Here is a 20,627-nt window from a genome sequence, read left to right as displayed (position 1 = left end):
AATTGTTACATAGTTTTCTTCCTCGAAAAGGACTGGCAAACATTGGTCACCTTCTTCATTTTATTTAATTTATTTGAGCCTTTAATTAAGATTGGGTATTAAGAAAGTGTGTGTATATGGGTGTGTGCATATGTGTAGTGCCAATGAAAATTCCATGTATTCTGTTTGTTGCTTTACTCTCTGAAATCTGAGTAGTTCAGACAAAAAATAATTTTTTTACAAGGGTAAAAACTAAATTAAAAAGGGAAATCTAAATTTTATTATGTGTATGGAGAGGCACCTTATTAAATATTCACTCGTTCATTAGCAGCCTATTTTAAAAAATGTGACTTCCTTGAAAGCAGAGTGTCTACCAGATCTATGTAAGTCAGAAGAGTATATGTTTCAGGCGTTGTGACTGATGGAGATAGTACCAGAGTGGCAGCTCCAATTGACTTTGCCCCTGTGCTCTCACCTCCCAATCCTCCCTCTGCCACCCGTCCAGGCAGCCCATTTAGAAACAAATAATTAGCAAGCACTTAATGTTACCAGGCACCCTGCTAGGAGTTATAAAGACAGAATGATGGGATCATGACCTCAAGAGGCCATGGCTTATTGATGGTAAGTAAACAGAAGGTTTGTAATTATGAAGCAGTCTTTTAATGATAGGTCAGCGGTGCATAAGGTGTCGGAGGGAGTGCATGTGGGCACTATCTAAGGTTGTCTAAATCAGACCAGGTGGTGGTGGTGGTGAGTGATTTGAGGAGGTTCCTGGCTGTAGTGATACCTGAGCTAGAATTTGCAGGAAGAGTAAAGAGCTGTTCCAGGTGATGGGTTTGGAACTGAGACAAGAACATGATTCTTCTCTCTCAGGAGTTGCAAGAGCTTAGGACACGGATAGTGGGACCAGGCTAGAGAGATGGGCAAGATCCTCATAGAGAATCTCATTTTCTCTCCTAAGGCTTCTTGGCATTATTCTGAAGGCATTGGGAGCCACTTGGTAGATTTTAGTTTTTAGGGGCATGAAATGACTGGAGTTACATTTTAGCACGGTCCCTCTGGTAGCATTGTAGGGGAATGGATTAGGGATTACAATGAGAGATGAGGAGCTGAAATGAGAAACTCCTGCTGGAACTAACTCATGAGATTTTCAGGAGGTACAAGTTACCTTAGGGCCACCCTGTGGAGGGAGAGGGAGAAATGAAAGGTGACTGCGAAGGTTTCTGATTGGGGCGGCTGGGAGAAGTGGGGATGCCATTCAGCGAGGGAGTGGTGGAGGAGATGCAGGGCATAGAGGTCGGGGCTGTGAGTTCGGTGTTCGACAGGCGGAGTTAGTGATTGTTAGGAGACACCTGCACCTTGCTGTCCAGGGAGCAGCTGTCAGCACCGGGTAACCAGAAAAGACAGAGAAGTGGATGATGTCACCAAGAAAGATTTTGTAGAGTAACAGAAGAGGATGGTGGAAAGTAGCCTGGGGATTATTGTTTCTTCATAAAACAAAAACCTGCAAGTTTATCTGATAACCTGTGCGACTTAGAAAATAAATGTGGTATCTTGGAAAGTAAGAGAACAGGTAAAGTATTTTCCCTCTGGGCTGTTCCAGGTACTGACTTTACAAATTTTAATCAATATAGAGGAGAACTAACAGAATACTTTCAAAGCCTGGCATGGTAACATTCCAGTTTCTTTCCTAATGGTTATGACCTGTGGTAGCTCATGCTAGAGTTGTAGAAACCTCTTTACCTCAAAGGTTCAGGATAATAATTTCCACATCCATTTCTGCCTTGGTCCACCTGTTTGAAGAAATGAATTTAGTGTCTGCTTATTGAAGCAGAAAATAATAAAGCATCTGGAATTTCTATGCATCTTATGGAAAATTCCAGTTTATAGGATGTAGGATTAAAGAAGAGTAATTTGAGGGGGAGGATCTTGGCTTTTCTACATATTACTTTTTATACACACACACCCCCCCACACCCTACCCCATCCCTCCCCCACCCACAATGGAGAAGAGCGGGGAAAGCAGATAGGCACTTTCCTATCTTTTCAAAACCTAGTCACAAAGAACATGGACATTACCCTTGTCACACGCAGGGTATTACTGTTCTTATTCATTCAAAAGTTGTTTAACGAGCTCCTACGTGGTGATCAAGTCCAGCGGAATCCAGGCCCTCGCTCTGCTATTAGAGGGATGAGGGCCTTTCTCTTCAAGGGGAGATTCCCTTTCCTTGTGTCAGCCTTACATAGTCCTTTCCGGGTTTCCTAATGGTGGAACCACCAGGCAGAGTTCCAAGATGGCCAAGCCTTCCTCCCTTCTCTTCCTAACCTTCCCACAGCTATTTAAGAAGTACAGAGGACTTCACAGCCCATGGGAGGCATGGCCAATAGCACCTTGAGAAAACCCAGCCCTTTTTAGATAACCTGCTGGGACACCTGTACGTGTGATATAAACTGTCCTCACAGCTGGCCCAGTCCCATATGGAAGTGGGTTAGAGGATAATGATGTTTGTAGCATGCTGGAGTTCGGAGTCTCCATGCCATGGGCACACTCTTCCATACTGTTGCCCTGACTCTGACTTCTTCACCCTCACGTCACTCCCTTGCTGCTGTTGAGTGCCTAGAAGGGACCTTTCCATGATGGCTATGGTGGGAGCGAGGGATGTTTTGCCTTGAAATTGCCTTGAAAATAAAATAATGGGTTCTATCACTGTAAATACTCAGCTTTCTTTGGACAAAGGACATTGTCTTTGGACAAATGGAGAATGTTGAAGAAAAAAGATGTCTCAACTATCAAATTCTGGACACTTGAGTGAAACGGTTGAATAAAAAGAACTCAGAGCATTGCTTTTTTTTTTTTTTTTGAGACGAGTCTCACTCTGTTGTTTGGGCTGGAGTGCGGTGGCGCGTTCATGGCTCACTGCAGCCTTGACCTCTTGGGCTCAAGTGATCCTCCCACCTCAGCCTCCCAAGTAGCTGGGACTACAGGCACGTGCCACCATGCCCGGCTAATTTTTGTAGAGACAGTGAAGAGGGTGGGGAGGGTGTCTCACCATCTTACCCAGGCTGGTCTCAAACTCCTGGGCTCAAGTGATCTGGCCACTGTGGCCTCCCAAATTGTTGCGATTACAGGTGTGAGCCACTGTGCTTGGCATTTATTTATTTATTTATTTTGTACACAGACTAGTGGATAATTTGGATACTTTGACTTCCCATTCACCTGTTTTTTGTTTTTTTCTTTTGAGACAGTCTGGCTCTGTCACCCAGGGTGGAGAGCAGTGGCACAATTATGGTTCACTGCAACCTCCACCTCCCTGGCTTGAGTGGTCCTCCTACCTCAGCCTCCCAAGTAGCTGGAACCGCAGGGGCATGCCACCACAGCTGGCTATTTTTTTTTTTTATTTTTGTGGAGATGGGGTTCTCACTGTGTTGTCCAGTCTGGTCTTCAACGCCTGGGCTCAAGTGATCTGCCTGCCTTGGCCTCCCAAAGTGCTGGGATTACAGGCATGAGCCACCACTCCTGGCCTAACCTTTCCGTTTTAAGGAACAATAACAGTGTTTTTAAGGAACACCATTAAGAAAGAACATTAGGGAAAAAAGTGCTTTAGTTCTCTGAGTGACTTATTTTAAGCTTAAGACAAGAATTATCACTTACTTATTAAGTAATCTGTGGGCTGGGTAAGGTAGGCTCACACCTGTAATCCCAGGACTTTGTGAGGCCAAGGCAAGCAGGTCACCCAAGTTCAGGAGTTTGAGACTAGCCTGGCCAACATGGTGAAGCCCTATTTCTAAAAATACAAAAATTAGCCAGGCATGGTGGTGCACACCTGTAATTCCAGCTAATCAGGAGGGTGAGGCAGGAGAATTGCTTGAACCTGGGAGGTGGAGGTTGTAGTAAGCTGAGATTGTGCCACTGCACTCCAGCCTGGGCGACAGAGCGAGACTCTGTCTCAAAAAAAAAAAAAAAAAAAAAGAAATCTGTGGAAAGCAGTTGTTGGTTCAGTGATAGAAAGAGAGATTCGCAGGTGGGGGCAGGGCAGGGGCCAGGCTGTGCTTCTGCAGGAGTAGGGTGCGGTGGATGTTGCAGCGCAGGTATAGCTGTCCTGGAGGTTTCTTCTCTTTGGTCAGCAGGTGGCACCAAACAGCTAAAACTTATCTGGGTAGAGGCATGCCTTGCTTGGGTTTCACCTTGGGTTGGGTTGGATTAAATTTTACTTTCTTTACTTTCAGAATTTCGGATTAATAGCACTTTCACATTTTCTCCCTAGTGATAGAATCCTCCAAGGTTGAACTTTATAAAAGTCTTTGATATTGATAATAGTCATGAAAGTTAACTATATTCAAGGTCAGATGATTGCATGACAATATTAATTTTCATTTTCTGGAAGGGTTTATGACTTTGAATGTTAAATGCCACTGTAAGATCATTCAATGGAATATACTTACTGGATTAGGTTTCTGAAGTTTTTGTGTTTTTATGAAATCCCATAAATAAATTGCTAATGTAGGTGTGAAAATTAATATACCCGTGAATATACTTAATTGAGACTGAGTATGTCTATCTGATGAGAATCCAGGATTTTACTGCCATTCAGGATTTTTCTATTAGAGCAGAGATTGGTGACAGTTTGAGTCACAGATGTTGTGGCTCAGTTGTAATGTGGATTCAGTGCTTCTTCCTCAGAAACATGTGGGGTGTGTTGGCGGTGCTCTTGGATAGCATGTGAGAAAACAGCCATGACAAAAGAGCAGGCAGTTGTGTGCTGGTACCACCCAAGAGCCTACTGTTTATTTAAGGTGCAGTTAATTTGTTTCAGCTTATTTACTATAGAAACTTGGTTGCATGTGGCATGTGTGGTTATGTGCTGGAACTTTTAAAAAGCTGCATTTCAAGCACGATAAATGTTTCTTTTCTGCATATATGGGTTTGTTTATTTTTTGTGTGGTGGCATATGTGAGGGGGAAGAATCATCTCTTGAATGATCCTTCTGTGTTGCTGAGTGGTGTCTGGTTTGGTTAGCACGCAGGCTGTCGTGAGGAGGCCTGCTGACTCTGGCCTAGGTGGACATCTTGGTGCACATTAAACAAGGCTTTCACTAAATGAGCATCCAGCTACAAAAACCTGACAATAAATTTGTGAGTTTTAAGATGTTGATAATGGCCAGGCATGGTGGCTCACGCCTGTAATCCCAGCACTTTGGGAGGCCAAGGTGGGCGGATCACAAGGTCTAGGAGTTCGAGACCAGCCGCGCCAATATGGTGAAACCCCATCTCTACCAAAAATAAAAAAATTAGCTGGGCATGGTGGCTCGCGCCTGTAGTCCCAGCTACTCGGGAGGCTGAGGCAGAAGAATTGCTTGAACCCAGGAGGCGGAGGTTGCAGTGAGCCAAGATGGTGCCACTGCACTCCAGCCTGGGTGACACAGCAAAACTCCATCTCAAAAAAAAAAAAAATGTTGATAATTTATCTTTTTTCTTGGGATATCTTCATAGCACTTTAAAAGGGGAGTTGTCTTTTCCCTCCTTTCTTCTTACATTTGCAGATTAACAACTTTCTTAGTAGATAGCTTCATATGCCTGACTGAGCCTGTTTCCCAACAGTGAAATTTAAAATATGCAGGAATTTAACCACATTTAACCACACCCATAGGCATCAGGCATAGCACTAGCTCAGTTTCGCAATGTTTCGTGTCTAGTCAGTCCTTCACCAGGTCCTGTCAGTTTTCCCTCCAAAGCACATCCACCTCTAAGCACATCCACCTCTTAACCATCCCCGCTTCTCCACCCAGAGCTGCACCGCCATCATTTCTGGAGTAACCTCCCAAGTGGCCCCTGCTTCCATTATTGCTGCCTAGAATCTGTTTTCCACACAGCCCTGGGAAGAATATTTTACAAGTGCACTCAAGGGTGGTGTCGGTTATTAGCTTAGAATCCTGCAGTTGCTTCCCGCCACACTTGGGCTTGCCCACCTCCCTCCCCAACCTTGTCTCCGAGTCTCTCCCGCTGCCCACTAGACTCAGCCACACTGAACTTGCCGTTCCTCCCGCATGCTATGCTGCTTCCTTTGCCTGAAACACTATTCTTCTTGATCTGTGCATGACTCATTCCTCTTGACATTGAGTTCTCAGTTTCAGGACCCACTCGAGAGGCCTTCCCTGATCACCAGATCTAAAAATAGTCACTCCCTCTATCACATGACTGTGCTGTCATTTTTTTCTTTAAACTATCTTGCCTTTTCTTTTGTGCCTTTTGTCCAGCTCCTACCACTAGAATATAAGCTTCCCTAGAGCCAGCTCCTTATTGTGTTCGTTTTTATCCCTAGCATCTGGTCCAGCGCAGAGTACATAGTAAGTCTTCATTGTATTTTGGTTCAATGAGTGAATAATAGCTATATTGAAGGGAGAAGCTATGTTTAAAGCTCATCAGTTCAGGATAAAGAATAGCAAGCGTATATTGAGCATCTACTGTGCACTGGTACTGTCCTTGGTTGCCATACACTTACATCTTAATTTTTTTTTCTTATTGGAGTTTTGCTCTTGTTGCCCAGGTTAGAGTGCAATGGCATGATGTCGGCTCAACCAAAACCTCCGGCTCCTGGGTTCAAGCAATTTTCCTGCCTCGGCCTCCCAAGTAACTGGGATTATAGGCACGCGCCACCACGCCTGGCTAATTTTTTATTTTTAGTATTGATGGGGATTCTCCATGTTGGTCAGGCTGGACTGGAACTCCCGACCTCAGGTGATCCGCCCACCTCAGCCTCCCAAAGTGCTGGGATTAGAGGCGTGAGCCACTGTGCCTGGCCTTACATCTTAATCTTCAGCATCAGTTTTCTAATATGTAAGTGAGATGTTTAGATAAAATGATCTGCTAGTTCTTTTATATAACATTTTATGAATTTCCAGGAGAAGCTTAAAGATTATAATTTATAGTGATACACAATAGGAATAAATGAGTTCATTCAGAAGCCCCACGTAGGTGTTGATCTACCTCCGATAACATTTCTTTTTTTTTTCTTTTTGAGACGGAGTCTCGCTCTGTTGCCCAGGCAGGAGTTCAGTGGCACGATCTCGGCTCACTACAACCTCTGCCTCCCAGATTCAAGCAATTCTCCCTGCCTCAGCCACCCAAGTAGCTGGGATTACAGGCATGTGCCACCACACCCAGCTAATTTTTGTATTTTTAGTAGAGACGGGTTTTCACCTTGTTGTCCAGGCTGGTCTCGAACTCCTGACCTCAGGTGATCTGCCCACCTCGGCCTCCTAAAGTGCTGGAATTACAGGCGTGAGCCACTGCACCTGGTCCTCCGATAACATTTTTAAATTGCAGAGTTTAAACTTTAGAAAGAAGGAATAAACCCACCATTTTGGGGGTATCCATCATCTCATTCAGTCCTCTCAACAACCTCTGAAGTATCTTCCCTCTTTAATGGTTGGGGAAACTGAGGCTTAGAGATAGTAAGTAACTTGGCTAAGGTCACACACCTATTATGAGACAGTGCTAAAACCTGAAACCAGCATTGCTGCAGAAGACCTATTCTTGGCAAGCACTGTTTTATTTTCTACTCACTCTTATCCCAGTTGGTTCCGTGGGGACTGTATACACTTTAGACGTCTAAATGTTTTTCCTTTTCTTTCTCATAGAACTCTAAGAAGGAGCTGATGTGGAGGAGCAGCTGAGACAGTTCAAGATGACGACCACAGTAGCCACAGACTATGACAACATTGAGATCCAGCAGCAGTACAGTGATGTCAACAACCGCTGGGATGTCGATGACTGGGACAATGAGAACAGCTCTGCGCGGCTTTTTGAGCGGTCCCGCATCAAGGCTCTGGCAGGTGAGTCCTTCACGCCTGTCACAGAGGCCCAGGATGCCTAAAATCAGGATGCCCCTTAAAATCATCCACCCTGTTCCCATGACGCTATCGTGTTCGAAGGTTGTCTCACTTCTCTTTAAATGTGTCCTTGAGAGCCAGCTGACCATTTTGTAAGGTAGTCAGTTCCATATTTGGAGAGCTGTCAACTCGAATGGCCAAAATCATTCAGAGCACAGAGTGTTATTTATAGCAATTCAAGAACAGCTGCCCTAAGTTTGTAAGAATTCTTTTATTTTTGACAACTCTTACATTTCAAAATATCAAAGCATACTATTCCTTATACTCAAAAATATACAAATTAACCTGTGTACTTAGTGCCTGTGATACATTAACTGGCCTGACCTGTACCAAGATGGGTTAGTATCACACGCAAGGATTTTACATCTGAAAAGCAATAGCTCAATCTGGTGAAGGCACATTTAATACAGTAACAGGTAAGTTTGCCATTGGTCCATCAGTTCGTGGAACATGTCCTTACTTTGTGATTTCTCATTCCCTTGTTGCTGGTGAACACCTAGAGCACACTTTCTCCATGGCCCCAGTGAGGGTGAGGAGTGTTTTACCCTAAAATTGCCCTGAAAATCAGGAAAGTGTTCTGTGGCTCTGAAAACTCAGCTGTACTGAATATATGTAAACCAAGTATCAAAACAGAGTTTATTCAAGGTCCTGTGTCTGTGCTTTGAGATTTCAAATGAAATTTCAGATGAAATTTATTCCAAATGATTTTTTTCTAATATCTTTAATTGTGATAAGTAAATCAAAGTCATGACTTGAGAAGTTAAGTTTACTGTTAATTCTAACTATATAACTCATGTTTTTGTTGCCTTTATAGTGGAATCTGATTATGAAGCATGCATCATTTAGAGTCGTCTTGATTGTGGACAAAGGAAACCTAACCCAGAGTGGTTTAAGTGACAAAGAGGATTTATTGGTCACACAGCAGGCAAATTCAGTCTTTAAGCAAGACTTACTCCTGGACTTAAATGGTGTGACCAGGATCTAGTTTCTTTCTCTCTACTCTGGCTTTATTTTCCAGGGCAAGCTCTGTTCACAAGCAGGCTCCATCCTGTAGTCCCAAGATGGCTGCCCCAGGTCCCAGGCCCCCTTGGACTATGGACATCCAGCAGAAAAGAGGATGCTTTTCTGCTTACCATGGCCCGGATATATCAGTCTCACTGGCGTGATTGATCATGACTTGGATCATGTGCTTCTCCCGCTGGAGGTGGAGAATCTCATGTGCTGTTAACTTCTAAACAGGATGCACCCCTTAGAGGGAAAGTTTGGTCAGTCTCAACCAAACAAGTTGGCTAGAAAAATTGGAATATAACAGAAAAGAGGAAAAGGAGAGTGGATGTTGGAGGTACAGCTAACAATGTGCTACAGAAAAACTGTTCAGCTGCTTTAGGATAATTTGTCTCTTGAGTGGTGTTGATTTAAAGATCTTTCTTGAGCTGGCCTGAATGAATGATTAATCAGTCCCTCTAGAATTGGGGCTTCATTATCATTCATTAACATGGAACTCTATGGAAATCATGACCCTGGCTCGTGCTAGTAAAGTGATTTATATTTTAATCTCTCACCTCTTTTTCTTGAATTTTCATTTGAGTCTTTAGGCCAGTATGCTAGTGATGGCCAGTTACCTTTGATCATGAGTGTTTTACTTTCTGATTCCAGGCTATGTATTATCTCCTTTCTAAAGGACCATTTTGTTTGCAAACTACAGAACAGTTCCTTGTTCTTTGCATGTGGTCTTTCCTACAGTTTGAGAGGAGAGCCTCCAGCTGTTCTTAGTATCCATCATTTGTCTTAACCTTTCTAGGATGTTTATCTAGAAAGTTATTGAGTTTATCCCTCAATAACTGTAGTCATAATAATAGCAAGCACTCAATATGGTACTTATACTGTGTGCCAGGCACTGTGGGTAATGCCTGCATATATTAACAGTTAATCCCATAACAATCATATGAGAGAGATTATTACTGTCTACATTGTATAGATGACAAAACAGGTTCCAGAGAGATGAAGAAGCTTGCCCAAGGTCATACTGCTGCTAAGTGGCTGAAGGCATACTAACTCTGCAGTGTATACTCTTTCAATATTCAGTAAAGTAAAAAAAAAAAAGATGTAAAGCTCATTGGCAGAGAGCATTGCTAGTGAGGTAATTCAAACATGTTAAAAAGATCTTTGGAATTCTCAGGAATGCAACCTGTGGTCTGGAAGAAACCATGAGGAACCATGGCTAGTTATTGAAAAGGAAAGATGCTGCTTCCAGGTTAAATGATATTGGGTGGGGGGGTGGGAATTGCATTCAGTGAATTTACAAGATACCAGGAAACCCATCTGTTGGAGGAAGGTAATGAAGGAAATTATCTTATCCTACTTATTCTTTTACTTCCTTATTCTGTGGGACAGAAAAATCTCTTGAGTCCTCTAAAAAACTATATGCTGATAGCAGGAGTTACAGAACAATCCAGTAGTGTCTGGAATAGAATAATGGTTTGAAAAGTAGAGGGCTTGTTAAAGCACGGGATGCTGGGCCCACCCCCAAAGTTTCTGATTCAGTAGGCCTTGAGTGGGGATGATAATTTACGTATCCAACAGGCCAGATGATGCTCTGGCTTGGTGATCACATTTTGTGACTGATGCAGAGTACTCATGGTCATCCGGTCCCCTTCCTTCAGTGTTTAAGACCACTTCATCTGGACCAAGCTAAAGTCTAGGAAGAAATAAAGTTTCAAACCCAACAGAGTTACCTCAAAGATACACTTGAGACCCTTTTCAGAAGATGGCACCGAAAGTGAAGAAGGAAACTCCTGGCCCGCCTAAAAGCCGAAGCCAAAGCGAAGGCTTTAAAGGCCTAGAAGGCAGTGTTGAAAGGTGTCCACAGCCACAAAAAAAAGAAGATCCACATGTGACCCACCTTCCAGCGGCCCAAGACACTGAGACTCTGGAGGCAGCCCAGATATCCTCGGAAGACCACCCCCAGGAGAAACAAGCTTAACCACTATGCTATCATCAAGTTTCTACTGACCACTGAGTTTGCCATGAAGAAGATAGAAGACAACAACACACTTGTGTTCATTGTGGATGTTAAAGCCAACAAGCACCAGACCCAACAGGCTGTGAAGAAGCTCTGTGACATTGATATGGCCAAGGTCAACACCCTGATTCGGCCTGATGGAGAGAAGAAGGCATATGTTCCACTGGCTCCTGATTATGATGCTTTGGATGTTGCCAACAAAATTGGGATCATCCAAACTGAGTCCAGCTGGCTAATTCTAAATATACATACCTCTTTTCACCAAAAAAAAAAAAAAAAAAAAAAAAAAAAAAAAAAGATCTGCTTGATGTGGAAGTGGTGTGGAAGGCTAACCACTTGACTTTGAGGAAAGGGAGATCTCTTCCTGTCCCTTATAGGGGAGTGATACAGTGATACGCCCAACAGGAGGGAGTGCTGTTTTGGGGTTTCTGCTGAACATGCATGTTCTAAAGCAAGACATTTTGCTTAGAGCCATAAAAATGTACATATCACATTTCCTGTGTCCCTCTAGGGCTTTCGGTAGATAACAATCTAATCTAGGCTTCAGTCTGAATTCTGAGGCAGATCTACAAAAGATGCAGGAATTCATCTTTTAATGGTGCGGTTCATCTTGTACTGATAGTGGAACCACCACCTGTGCCCTTTACTAAGCTGCTTTCAAGGTTTATGTATCTAAAGAAATAGGGTGAGGTAAACTACTTGTTACTAATTCTCACCCAGTTGACAAATACTTCCTTTTATTAGGTTGTTATCTGTGAATTGTAAAAAACTTTTTTTTTTTCTGAGATGGAGTCTGGCTCTGTCGCCTAGGCTGGAGTGCAGTGGCGCGATCTCGGCTCACTGCAAGCTCTGCCTCCCGGGTTCACGCCATTCTCCTGCCTCAGCCTCCCAAGTAGCTGGGACTACAGGTGCCTGCCACCACCTCAGCTAATTTTTTATATTTTTAGTAGAGACGGGGTTTCACCGTGTTGTCCAGGATGGTCTTGATCTCCTGACCCTCATGATCCACCTGCCTCGGCCTCCCAAAGTGCTGAGATTACAGGCATGAGCCACTGTGCCCGGCCTAAAAAACATTTTAAAAATAACTTTTACTTTACGTGTCTTCATCTTATTCACCCTCAGGAATTGCTTTTAATTCAATGCAGTATAATAAGAAATATATTTGGTCTTTGTTCTGGGTTCCTGGCATAGAGCTCCTAAAACCAATGGAGTCTGCTGAGTGATGGGAGTGTCTTTTGTTATCCATAAGGTGTCCCTTTTCTGACACCTGAGTTTGTGCTAATTCCATGACTTTGGGTGGGGATAGTCTCCCATCCCTAGCTAGCCTCAGGATGATGCTGTGCACCCAAGACTGAGCGATTGGAGAATTGGAACCTTCAGCATCATCCACTCATCTGTGGGGAGGTTGTGTGGGTAAGGTGGGGTGCCCTGAGAGGACATGGAAGCCCCACCTCACCCCAGTACCTTGCCCTGTGCACTTTTCCATTTGGCCGTTCCTGAGTTGTAACCTTTATAATAAATTGGTAAACATAAAGGGGAAAGTGTTTTCCTGAGTTCTGTGAGTTGTTCTAGCATATTGTTGAACCTCAGGGGGTTCTTGGGAACCCCTGAATTTATAGCCTGCAGCCTGGGACTTGGAACTGGCATCTGATATGGGGGCAGTCTTGTGGGACCAAGCCCTTTATCCTATGGGATTTAACAATAATGACAGGTAGAGGTGTCAGAATTGAATTGAATTGTAGCATACCCAGTTGGTACTGGGGAATCAGACTACTAAGATATTTCACAGGGGAGATAGCATCTCTGGTATAGTATGCAGCATTGTCAGCTGGTTTTCTTGTTTGTTTAGAGATGGGGTCTTTCTGTGTTGCTCAGGCTAGAGTACAGTGGTAGAATCATAGCTCACTACATCCTTGAATTTCTGATCTCCAGTGATCCTCCTGCCTCAGCCTCTCGAGTAGCTGGGACTATAAGTGTGTGCCACAAAGCCTGGCTATATCAGTTTTTTTTGTTTTTTTGTTTTTTAATGTAGAAATCAGGCCTGTGATCACTTGTCGAGTACCAGCTTATCATTACAAAAATGAGTCGGCCTGCAATCAGTCATTTCCACTGCCTAGTTCTTTCGTTTTCCTTAAACTCTGCTGCTTGAAAGTCAGTCTGATTCATATCTTAGTCACTCATCGCCACCCCCAGCTCCTTAGTAGCCAGAAACATCAGCCTGATGATCAGGAGGAAATACAGAGAACTTGACCCGGAGCACCTGGCAGGATTGAAAGCAACAGCTTTTTCTCTAAGTAGAGAAAAGCTTCATCTGAAAGCTTCCCCCTCATGCAAGTTGAGTGATAAGAAACCTCAACTCTTCAGCTTGTAAAAATTTAAGACTTAGATGTGTTTTAAGAAAATAATTAGAATTGCTGGGCACAGTGGCTCACGTTTGTAATCTCAACACTTTGGGAGGCCGAGGCTGGTGGATCATGAGGTCAGGCATTCAAAACCAGCCTGGCCAACGTAGTGGCCATCTCTGCTAAAAATACAAAAAATTAGCCGGGCGTGGTGGCGGGCGCCTATAACCCCAGCTAGTTGGGAGGCTGAGACAGGAGAAACGGTTGAACCTGGGAGGCGGAGGTTGCAGTGAGCCGAGATCGCACCACTGCACTCCAGCCCAGGCGACAGTACGAGACTCCGTCTCAAAAATAATAATAATAATAATAATTAGAATTAACATTGACTATTGTCATATACTCCAAAATTTTGTTTATATCCAAAAATATTTATAGATACCCAAAATATATTAACATGCAATCCTCATGAAAAGTTATTAATGAGACGCTTTACATTTTTTATACTACGTCTTTGAAATATACTTCTTTTGTATATGTAACAGACTGGCAAGATATATACTTATTCCTAAAGTGGAATGTGGAGTGAAAACATGGTAGATGGTACTTCCCCACTTCTGAGGTGTTACTGTTTACAGTTTGGAAGGAAGCTGAGGAGAGCATTGGTCAATCCTGTTAACTAGCACAGTGAAGTGGTTTTTATGTTTTCTGTAAATGATTGCCTGCATCCCGTGATTGCAGGCCCACTTTCCTGACCTCTGACCAGTTGCCTTGGTATCATGGAACATGCGGTGATTCAAACTAAGCTGGACTTTTTGGAAACCAGCATTTTATTTGAAGTAAAAAGAATACAGTTACACAATTTTTTAAAGACTATGTCTTCCCCTAATTTGTGTTGATTGTACTGTGAGACAAGAAAAGTGCATTTCTGCTTGAGGTGCAGAAACAAAACTAGCACAGATTTCTTTCCTTCTTAACTATCTCTCGGATAGAAGATTCATTCTTAACATAGACCTTATCATTATAGGATTTTTTTTTTTCTTTTCTTGTTGAAACTTTTACTTTTTCACTTAAAGGAAGCATTTGACAGTCGCTTCTTTTTAGCATATCTGAATTGCCAGCCCAGGGCCATTATTAAGTCAAATAAGGGTTACCTGACAGTCAATCTGATAACCAAGACGGCTGCTAAGTGACTAACAGGGAGCCTCTGCAGTGTGTATCCGCTGGACAAAGGGATGATTCACATACCAGGCGGGATGGAGCGAGATGGCGCAAGATTTCATCACAGTGCTCAGGATGGCATGCAATTTAAAACGTATGAATTGCCTATTTCTGCAGTTTTTCATTTCATATTTCCAGACCATGGTTGACTGAAGGTAACTGAACCATGGAAAGTGAAATCCAGGCTAAAGGGGACTAGTGTGTGTGTGTGTGTGTGTGTAAACCATTTGACTTCTAGTGAACGAACAGAGCCAACCTCTTGCTGAATATGTAAAGAAATCTATAAAACATGGCCTAGAATGATCTAATTAGGAGGAGGAAACCTATTTACATGAGACTATGTATGTATACAAGTGCCGGGAAGTTAGTATAGGCAATGATTGCTGTAGTAAGATGGAGTTTCGCTCTTGTCAACCAGGCTGTAGTGCAATGGCGCGATCTTGGCTCACTGCAACTTCCGCCTCCTGGGTCCAAATGATTCTCCTGCCTCAGCCTCCCGAGTAGCCGGGACTACAGGCGCCCGCCACCACACCTGGCTAATTTTTGTAATTTTAGTAAAGACGGGGTTTCACCATGTTGGCCAGGCTGGTCTCAAACTCCTGACCCCCTAGGCCTCCCAAAGTGCTGGGATTACAGGCGTGAGCCTCCACGCCCGGCCTGCTATAGTAATTTAGAGGGAAAGGATCTCTCTCTCTCTCACACACACACACACACACACACACACACACACACACACACCAGTCATTTTAAGGGGTAGGGTCTAGTAACCTAAAGAGCACTGGAACTTGGAGAGAGGAGTCTGGGACCTGAGCCTTGTCGTGGCTGCTTCATTTTCCACTGCAGCAAAATTGAAGAGGCTAGGCTGCAGGGTCTCTGAGGACACCTTTCCTTTAAACAGAAAGTCTGCTTTGGGCTGCTCAAGATAGTATATGCCATCTCACGCCTGGACTCATTGTCTAAATCATGTTAGGGCTCTTCTTTTTCACACACCTAACATTCTGTTCAGAGGTGACACTTTCCTGCCCCAAGGGATAGAGAACAGCTTCTTGCATGGTGGAATGGGCTTTTACAGAGAGGATTAACAGGGATTTAATAGCTACCCATTATTTTTCTCATCTACTCTTCGGGCTGTATCCCTAAATTATGCATTATTTGGGACTGTTTGTGAAAGAGGTGTGGTCCCTAGCACACAGTAACTATACTACCATTGTTTGTGAAATCTGAATCTGAAAGAGCATTTTATATCCAAGTTGTTCATGAAAGCTATTGAGAGAAAGTCTGTTGAGGACTTTGCACATAGTCCTAGATTATACCCTCAATTTATTTTTCACATATAAATGGCTTCCATAGTTTTCTCACATAGGGGTGGAAGAGTCTTTGCTTTACTTTTTTAGGTGTAGTTTTCCTCTGGTTCCTTCTCCCTCCTCTGTCTCTTCACCACTATAGACCCAGTTTCTCCCCTGCTTCTGAAATCAGCTTGGATTCCTGCTCCTGTTGTACCTCAGACTCTCTTCTCACCTCAGCAATGGCTGAAATCTCACAGTCGCTGAGGTGAGTGATCCAGGCATGAGAGAACACGCAGATGGAAGCCTCGTGCTCCCAGAGTTTCTGACTATTCACCATGTACTCATCCCCCTTCCTGGCCCAGCCCCTATTCCTGCCCCTCACTCTTTGAGAGCCCAGGTTCTCCTTCCTCAGTCACCTCAGAGAACCTCTCTTGATCCTCATTCCCCTTTTTGTCTCCTGTTCCACCCCTAGCCTTTGTCTGAACTCCTCATTCTCTTGCACTCCACCAGAATTCTTTCCCTAAGTCAGTCACTTACTTTTGAGGCGCTCCGTTCTTCTGTGAAAAATCTCATAGAACTGAGAGTTGATTTATGACTGAATTTAAGGAATACAATTGCTCTTTATCTGGGGACTGCGTGTGTAAGCAAAAGGGGAAAAATGTATGTGACCTTTCTGCCTTCTTGTCCTTTTCCTGGCTCTGTCTGCATACATGTTCTCTTTCACACACACATATCAGCTTTATTGCAGTACAATGTACATAACATAACATATACCCCCTTTAAAGTACACCATTCAGCAGTTTTTAAAATATACTCAGTTATGTGACAATTACCACTAATTCCAGAGTATTTTTATTACTTCCCAAAGAAATCCCATGTACATTAGCAGTTACTTCCCATTTTCCTTTCCCCCAGCCCCAGGCAACTACTAGTCTACATTCAGACCCTATGGATTTGCCTGTTCTGGACATTTCCTAAAAATTGAGTCATGTAATCTGTGGCGTTTTTGTGTCTAACTTCTTTCACTTAACAAAACATTTTCAAGTTTCATCCATGCTGTAGCATGTATCGGTACCTTATTTCTGTGTCTGTTCTCTTAGATAAGTAATAGTGGTAGATGAGAGAGAAAGAGCGGAAAATACTCTGTAAAAGCTACCAGTACCATAGCGCTGTGATTTTTATTTGGTGGTTGCCTGGAAACAGATGGCAGATCTGTTGTAGGCATCAGAAACTACTGTAGCCCAGATGCAGTGGCTCACACCTGTAATCCCAGCCGAGGCAAGTGGATCACCTGAGATCAGGAGTTCAAGACCAGCCTGGCCAACATGGTAAAAACCCATCTCTACTAAAAATACAAAATTAGCCGGATGAGGTGGTGCACACCTGTTACATGTGAGTAACCACCTACTCAGGAGGCTGAGACAGGAGAATCACTTGAACCCGGAAGGCGGAAGTTGCAGTGAACCGAGATTGCACCATTGCACTCCAGCCTGGCTGGGTGACAAGAGCAAGACTCAGTCTCAAAAATAGAGTAAGTACTGTAGACTTAGGAAGTTTTTCATTTCCCCAAATGTGGTCATCATAAAGGCCTATTGGTGGGTGTTTGGTGTCTCAGATGGTTCTATTTGTTGCCGTTATTAAATTCACTTACACAGTTAACCCCTTTGCCAGTTTTCTACCAAAGTGGACCTGTGAGAAAGTACTATCATAGGATGATAAAAGGTAGAAATTTAATTTATATATAAGGCACTTGTAAAGTTCTGTGTACTTTAAAAATAAAACATGTCCCATGATAAAAGCAAACTCAAAATGACACAAAGTATATTTTTAAATTTAACAATGCAACGCAGCTCTCTAGAATTTTATTTAATCTCCATCTTCAGTGATACCATTCAATTTAATTTTCTAATTAGGAGAGAAAATTGGTGCTAGGTAGATGTTAAATAGTTTCTTAAGTTGCATTTGATTTTTGATACCAAGTCAATTAAAGAAGATAGTTTTGATTATTAAGCCGTAAATTCACCAGTAGTTTGACATGATCATATTCAATAGTAGTCCACTGGAGAGGGGTCCAGGTAACAGCAGAGCTAAATATTTGGTCTGTGTCTAATGATTGACTTCTCTGAAAAAAATCATGCTTAGAAAATTATTTTTGGTTAGGTCCTTCTGGTTGTAAGGAATACAGATTCACTTGAGTTCTCTGAACAACAAAGATGTGTGTGGTGGATATGGGGTAAAAGAAGGAGAGTCCGGGAGCTGTGGTTCATGCCTATTATCCCAGCACTTTGGGAGGCTGAGGTGGGAGGATTGTTTCAGTCCAGGAGTTCAAGACCAGCCTGGCCAACATAGTGAGACCTTATGTCTCTGAAAAGTAAAAAAAAATTAGCTGAACGCAGTGGCGCACACCTGTAGTCCCAGCTACTTGTGAGGCTGAGGTGAGAGGATTGCTTCAGCCCAGGAGGCTGAGGCTACAGTGAGCCGTGATTGTGCCACTGCACTTCAGACTGGGTGACAGAACAAGACCCTGTCTTTAAAAAATAAATACATACATACAAGAGAGTTATTACAAAGTTTCATGCAAACGAGCCCTGAAAAATCTATGTGACAGTGGCTGCTGTGGACCTGGAGGCATTATTTATATTTCCGATGGGCCATGCGCCTCATTCATTGGAACCCTCTACTTAGTATCTGCTCCTCCTTGACTCAGCTCACATGTGGCTTTGGCATACTGTCATTCCAACCCCAGCTCTTGCCTATCCTTTGTCTTTTGTCCTCATTGCTAAATGACTGAATATCCTTGTTTCCTGTAGTTCAAATGTCTGTAAGGTTGGGTACAGAGATGGGGTTTTGATTGACCCGGAAGATCCTTTTATACCAGATCATGGCCAACCGGATACTTAGAATGGATACCTTCAGAAGAGGTGTCCCCAGACATTGGTGAGGAGCTGGAAGCCATATGTACAGAACACATCAGCTCCATCCATCCATAGCTTAGAGGCATCTGACTGGCAGTTGGAGGATACTGTTCGCATGCCTAATGCAGAAGAATTGTGGCGGGGTGGAGGAAGGCATTTTATATTAGGACTTTTGGGGAAAGAGACTGGAGTATCTTGGATGATCAAGGGAAGGGCTAAATAGCCAATCTGAAGAAAGGGTGAAGGGCCCCTAGGACAACAGAAATTAAGGCTTTTCATCTCTCCATCTCTTGTTGTTAGTGACCTTGTGTAAGTGGGCTTCTGTCTCTGCCCCTTGTAGGTAGTCTTCTAGATGACAGGAAACATGGCTGCCATCTGCTCCTGGGCTTCACTCTCTACCACCTTCCATTTTTTCTGGTTCCAGTTGGAAATACTAGGGGTGTTTGGGAGAAAGGCTGTACTTTACCAGGCTTTACTCAGATGTCTAGAGCAGTGAACTGGAGTATGGAGTGTGGAGGGACATAAGAGCATGGCAGCTCTCCCTGGAACCACATGGAGCTGTTTCCCCCAAAGGGGAAAGGTTGCTGGGAAGATGACAATAAGTAACAATGAATGTTTACAACACATTTTCAGATAGACTGATGTTCTTGATTCAGAGATAAAGACATTTTATAAAATGCAAGGTGATGTTTACCATTGGTTGGTTACTTAAAAAAAAAGGAGCCCAATAATGGACAGTTTCATTTAAGATTTTTGAATAAATAAAATTAACAAAGAGAAACAAACATTAGCGTCTCAGTCTTAGGATATGCCTTTAACGTGGTGTTTCATTTGCATTGAAGTTATTGTCTTGTGAATATGTGTGGTTGATAAGTTGGAAACAGTCTATCCCAAGCTTGCATCTTTAGATTCTCAAGAACCAAGCATCACTCTTAGAGCATGACAGGTGCTTAGTACTAGAGTGCCATTCTAGATTCTTTAGCAGTACAGTGACATAAGTACTCTATTAACACGTTCCTTACTCACATGTAACCTCTTTTGGGGAAATAGACAATGTGTATAAAACAAGCAATGAATTAATATGAAAGTGTTGTGATACTTCCTGAAAACCTGAATCTTCGCCTTTTCATCCTCTGGTTGAGAAATACATCTGTTTTCTACAATTCTTATTTCTTCTGTATTTTTATTAGTTAATCTTCAAGGGAATTTGCAGAGCTCTGAATTTTGACCTTTTTGCTGCAAGCCTGTGCATTTTCAGAACTCTCAGATAGTGACATCATTGACTGATGGGTACCTGTTATTGGGTGAGGCTGATAAGATTTTTGCCATTCGGGTTTAAATTTCTGCAGACACCTTAGACTTTTTGAACATGTATGTGAAGTCGCCTTATTAGTCACAAGATTGTGTCTTTAGGCATCCTAAGAAACAGATGGACTGAAGTCGGAGATGCTGGGCCATTTGCAGGGTCTCAGCCCTTCCCTGTGTTACATGTTTACCTATTGGTTCACTCTAAGTTTGCAGGAAACCCAAGCTCTCCCCACTGCCTCCACTCTGAGCTCCAGCCCTGGCCGGGAGCCCTCTTGCCTGTATGGTTCACAGTAACCTTTCCTCTTCAAGAAACTTCCTTGGCCCTTGCTATTCTGTACCCCATGTTCTCTGTGTCTTATTAGTGTCGTGTGTACTCAGGTGGGTGTATCCATAGTCTCCCTCCAGCTGATGACTAAATTCCTTGAAGACAGTGACAATGGTACCATTTGTTTCCACATTCCCTGCAGCACCTCACCTAAGTCTGAATGCACCTCTGCTTTTTATTGAGTGCTTGTCAGACTGAAGAACTCATTCATGGTCAGAGCTATTAATTATCACTTTCATCTGGGGAAAATTTCCTCCTAATTTTTGTGACACCTATTAAAGAGTTCTTTGTGTTTAATAATTTTACACTAAAATGCATTATAAAATAATGTATTACATTGTACA

The 20,627-nt window shown here is 43.0% G+C and overlaps 1 protein-coding gene and 1 pseudogene across 8 annotated transcripts in view; both read left to right on the top strand.

Annotated features, from left to right (window-relative positions):
* The window catches only part of SPTBN1 (spectrin beta, non-erythrocytic 1), a 212,620-nt gene that overhangs the window by 60,844 nt on the left and 131,149 nt on the right, over positions 1 to 20,627 (top strand). For 6 of the 8 annotated variants that reach the window (XM_054476597.2, XM_063648736.1, XM_054476599.2 and 3 more), the window contains one exon: positions 7,616 to 7,810. In XM_054476597.2, the coding sequence (XP_054332572.1) occupies positions 7,663 to 7,810 (148 nt within the window). In that variant the 5' untranslated portion in view covers positions 7,616 to 7,662. Of the gene's footprint in view, positions 1 to 6,226; positions 6,323 to 6,522; positions 6,813 to 7,615; positions 7,811 to 20,627 lie in introns of those variants that run through there. The other 2 variants (XM_063648734.1, XM_063648735.1) reach the window with 2 other exon arrangements.
* On the top strand, positions 10,145 to 13,307 carry LOC129030843 (large ribosomal subunit protein uL23-like; annotated as a pseudogene).

The sequence above is a fragment of the Pongo pygmaeus genome, chromosome 12 (genome assembly GCF_028885625.2).
Source record: "Pongo pygmaeus isolate AG05252 chromosome 12, NHGRI_mPonPyg2-v2.0_pri, whole genome shotgun sequence".
In the NCBI taxonomy this organism is placed as follows: Eukaryota; Metazoa; Chordata; class Mammalia; order Primates; family Hominidae; genus Pongo; species Pongo pygmaeus.
Note: the sequence above shows the minus strand (reverse complement) of the source record. Positions and strands in the feature narration are given on the sequence as shown.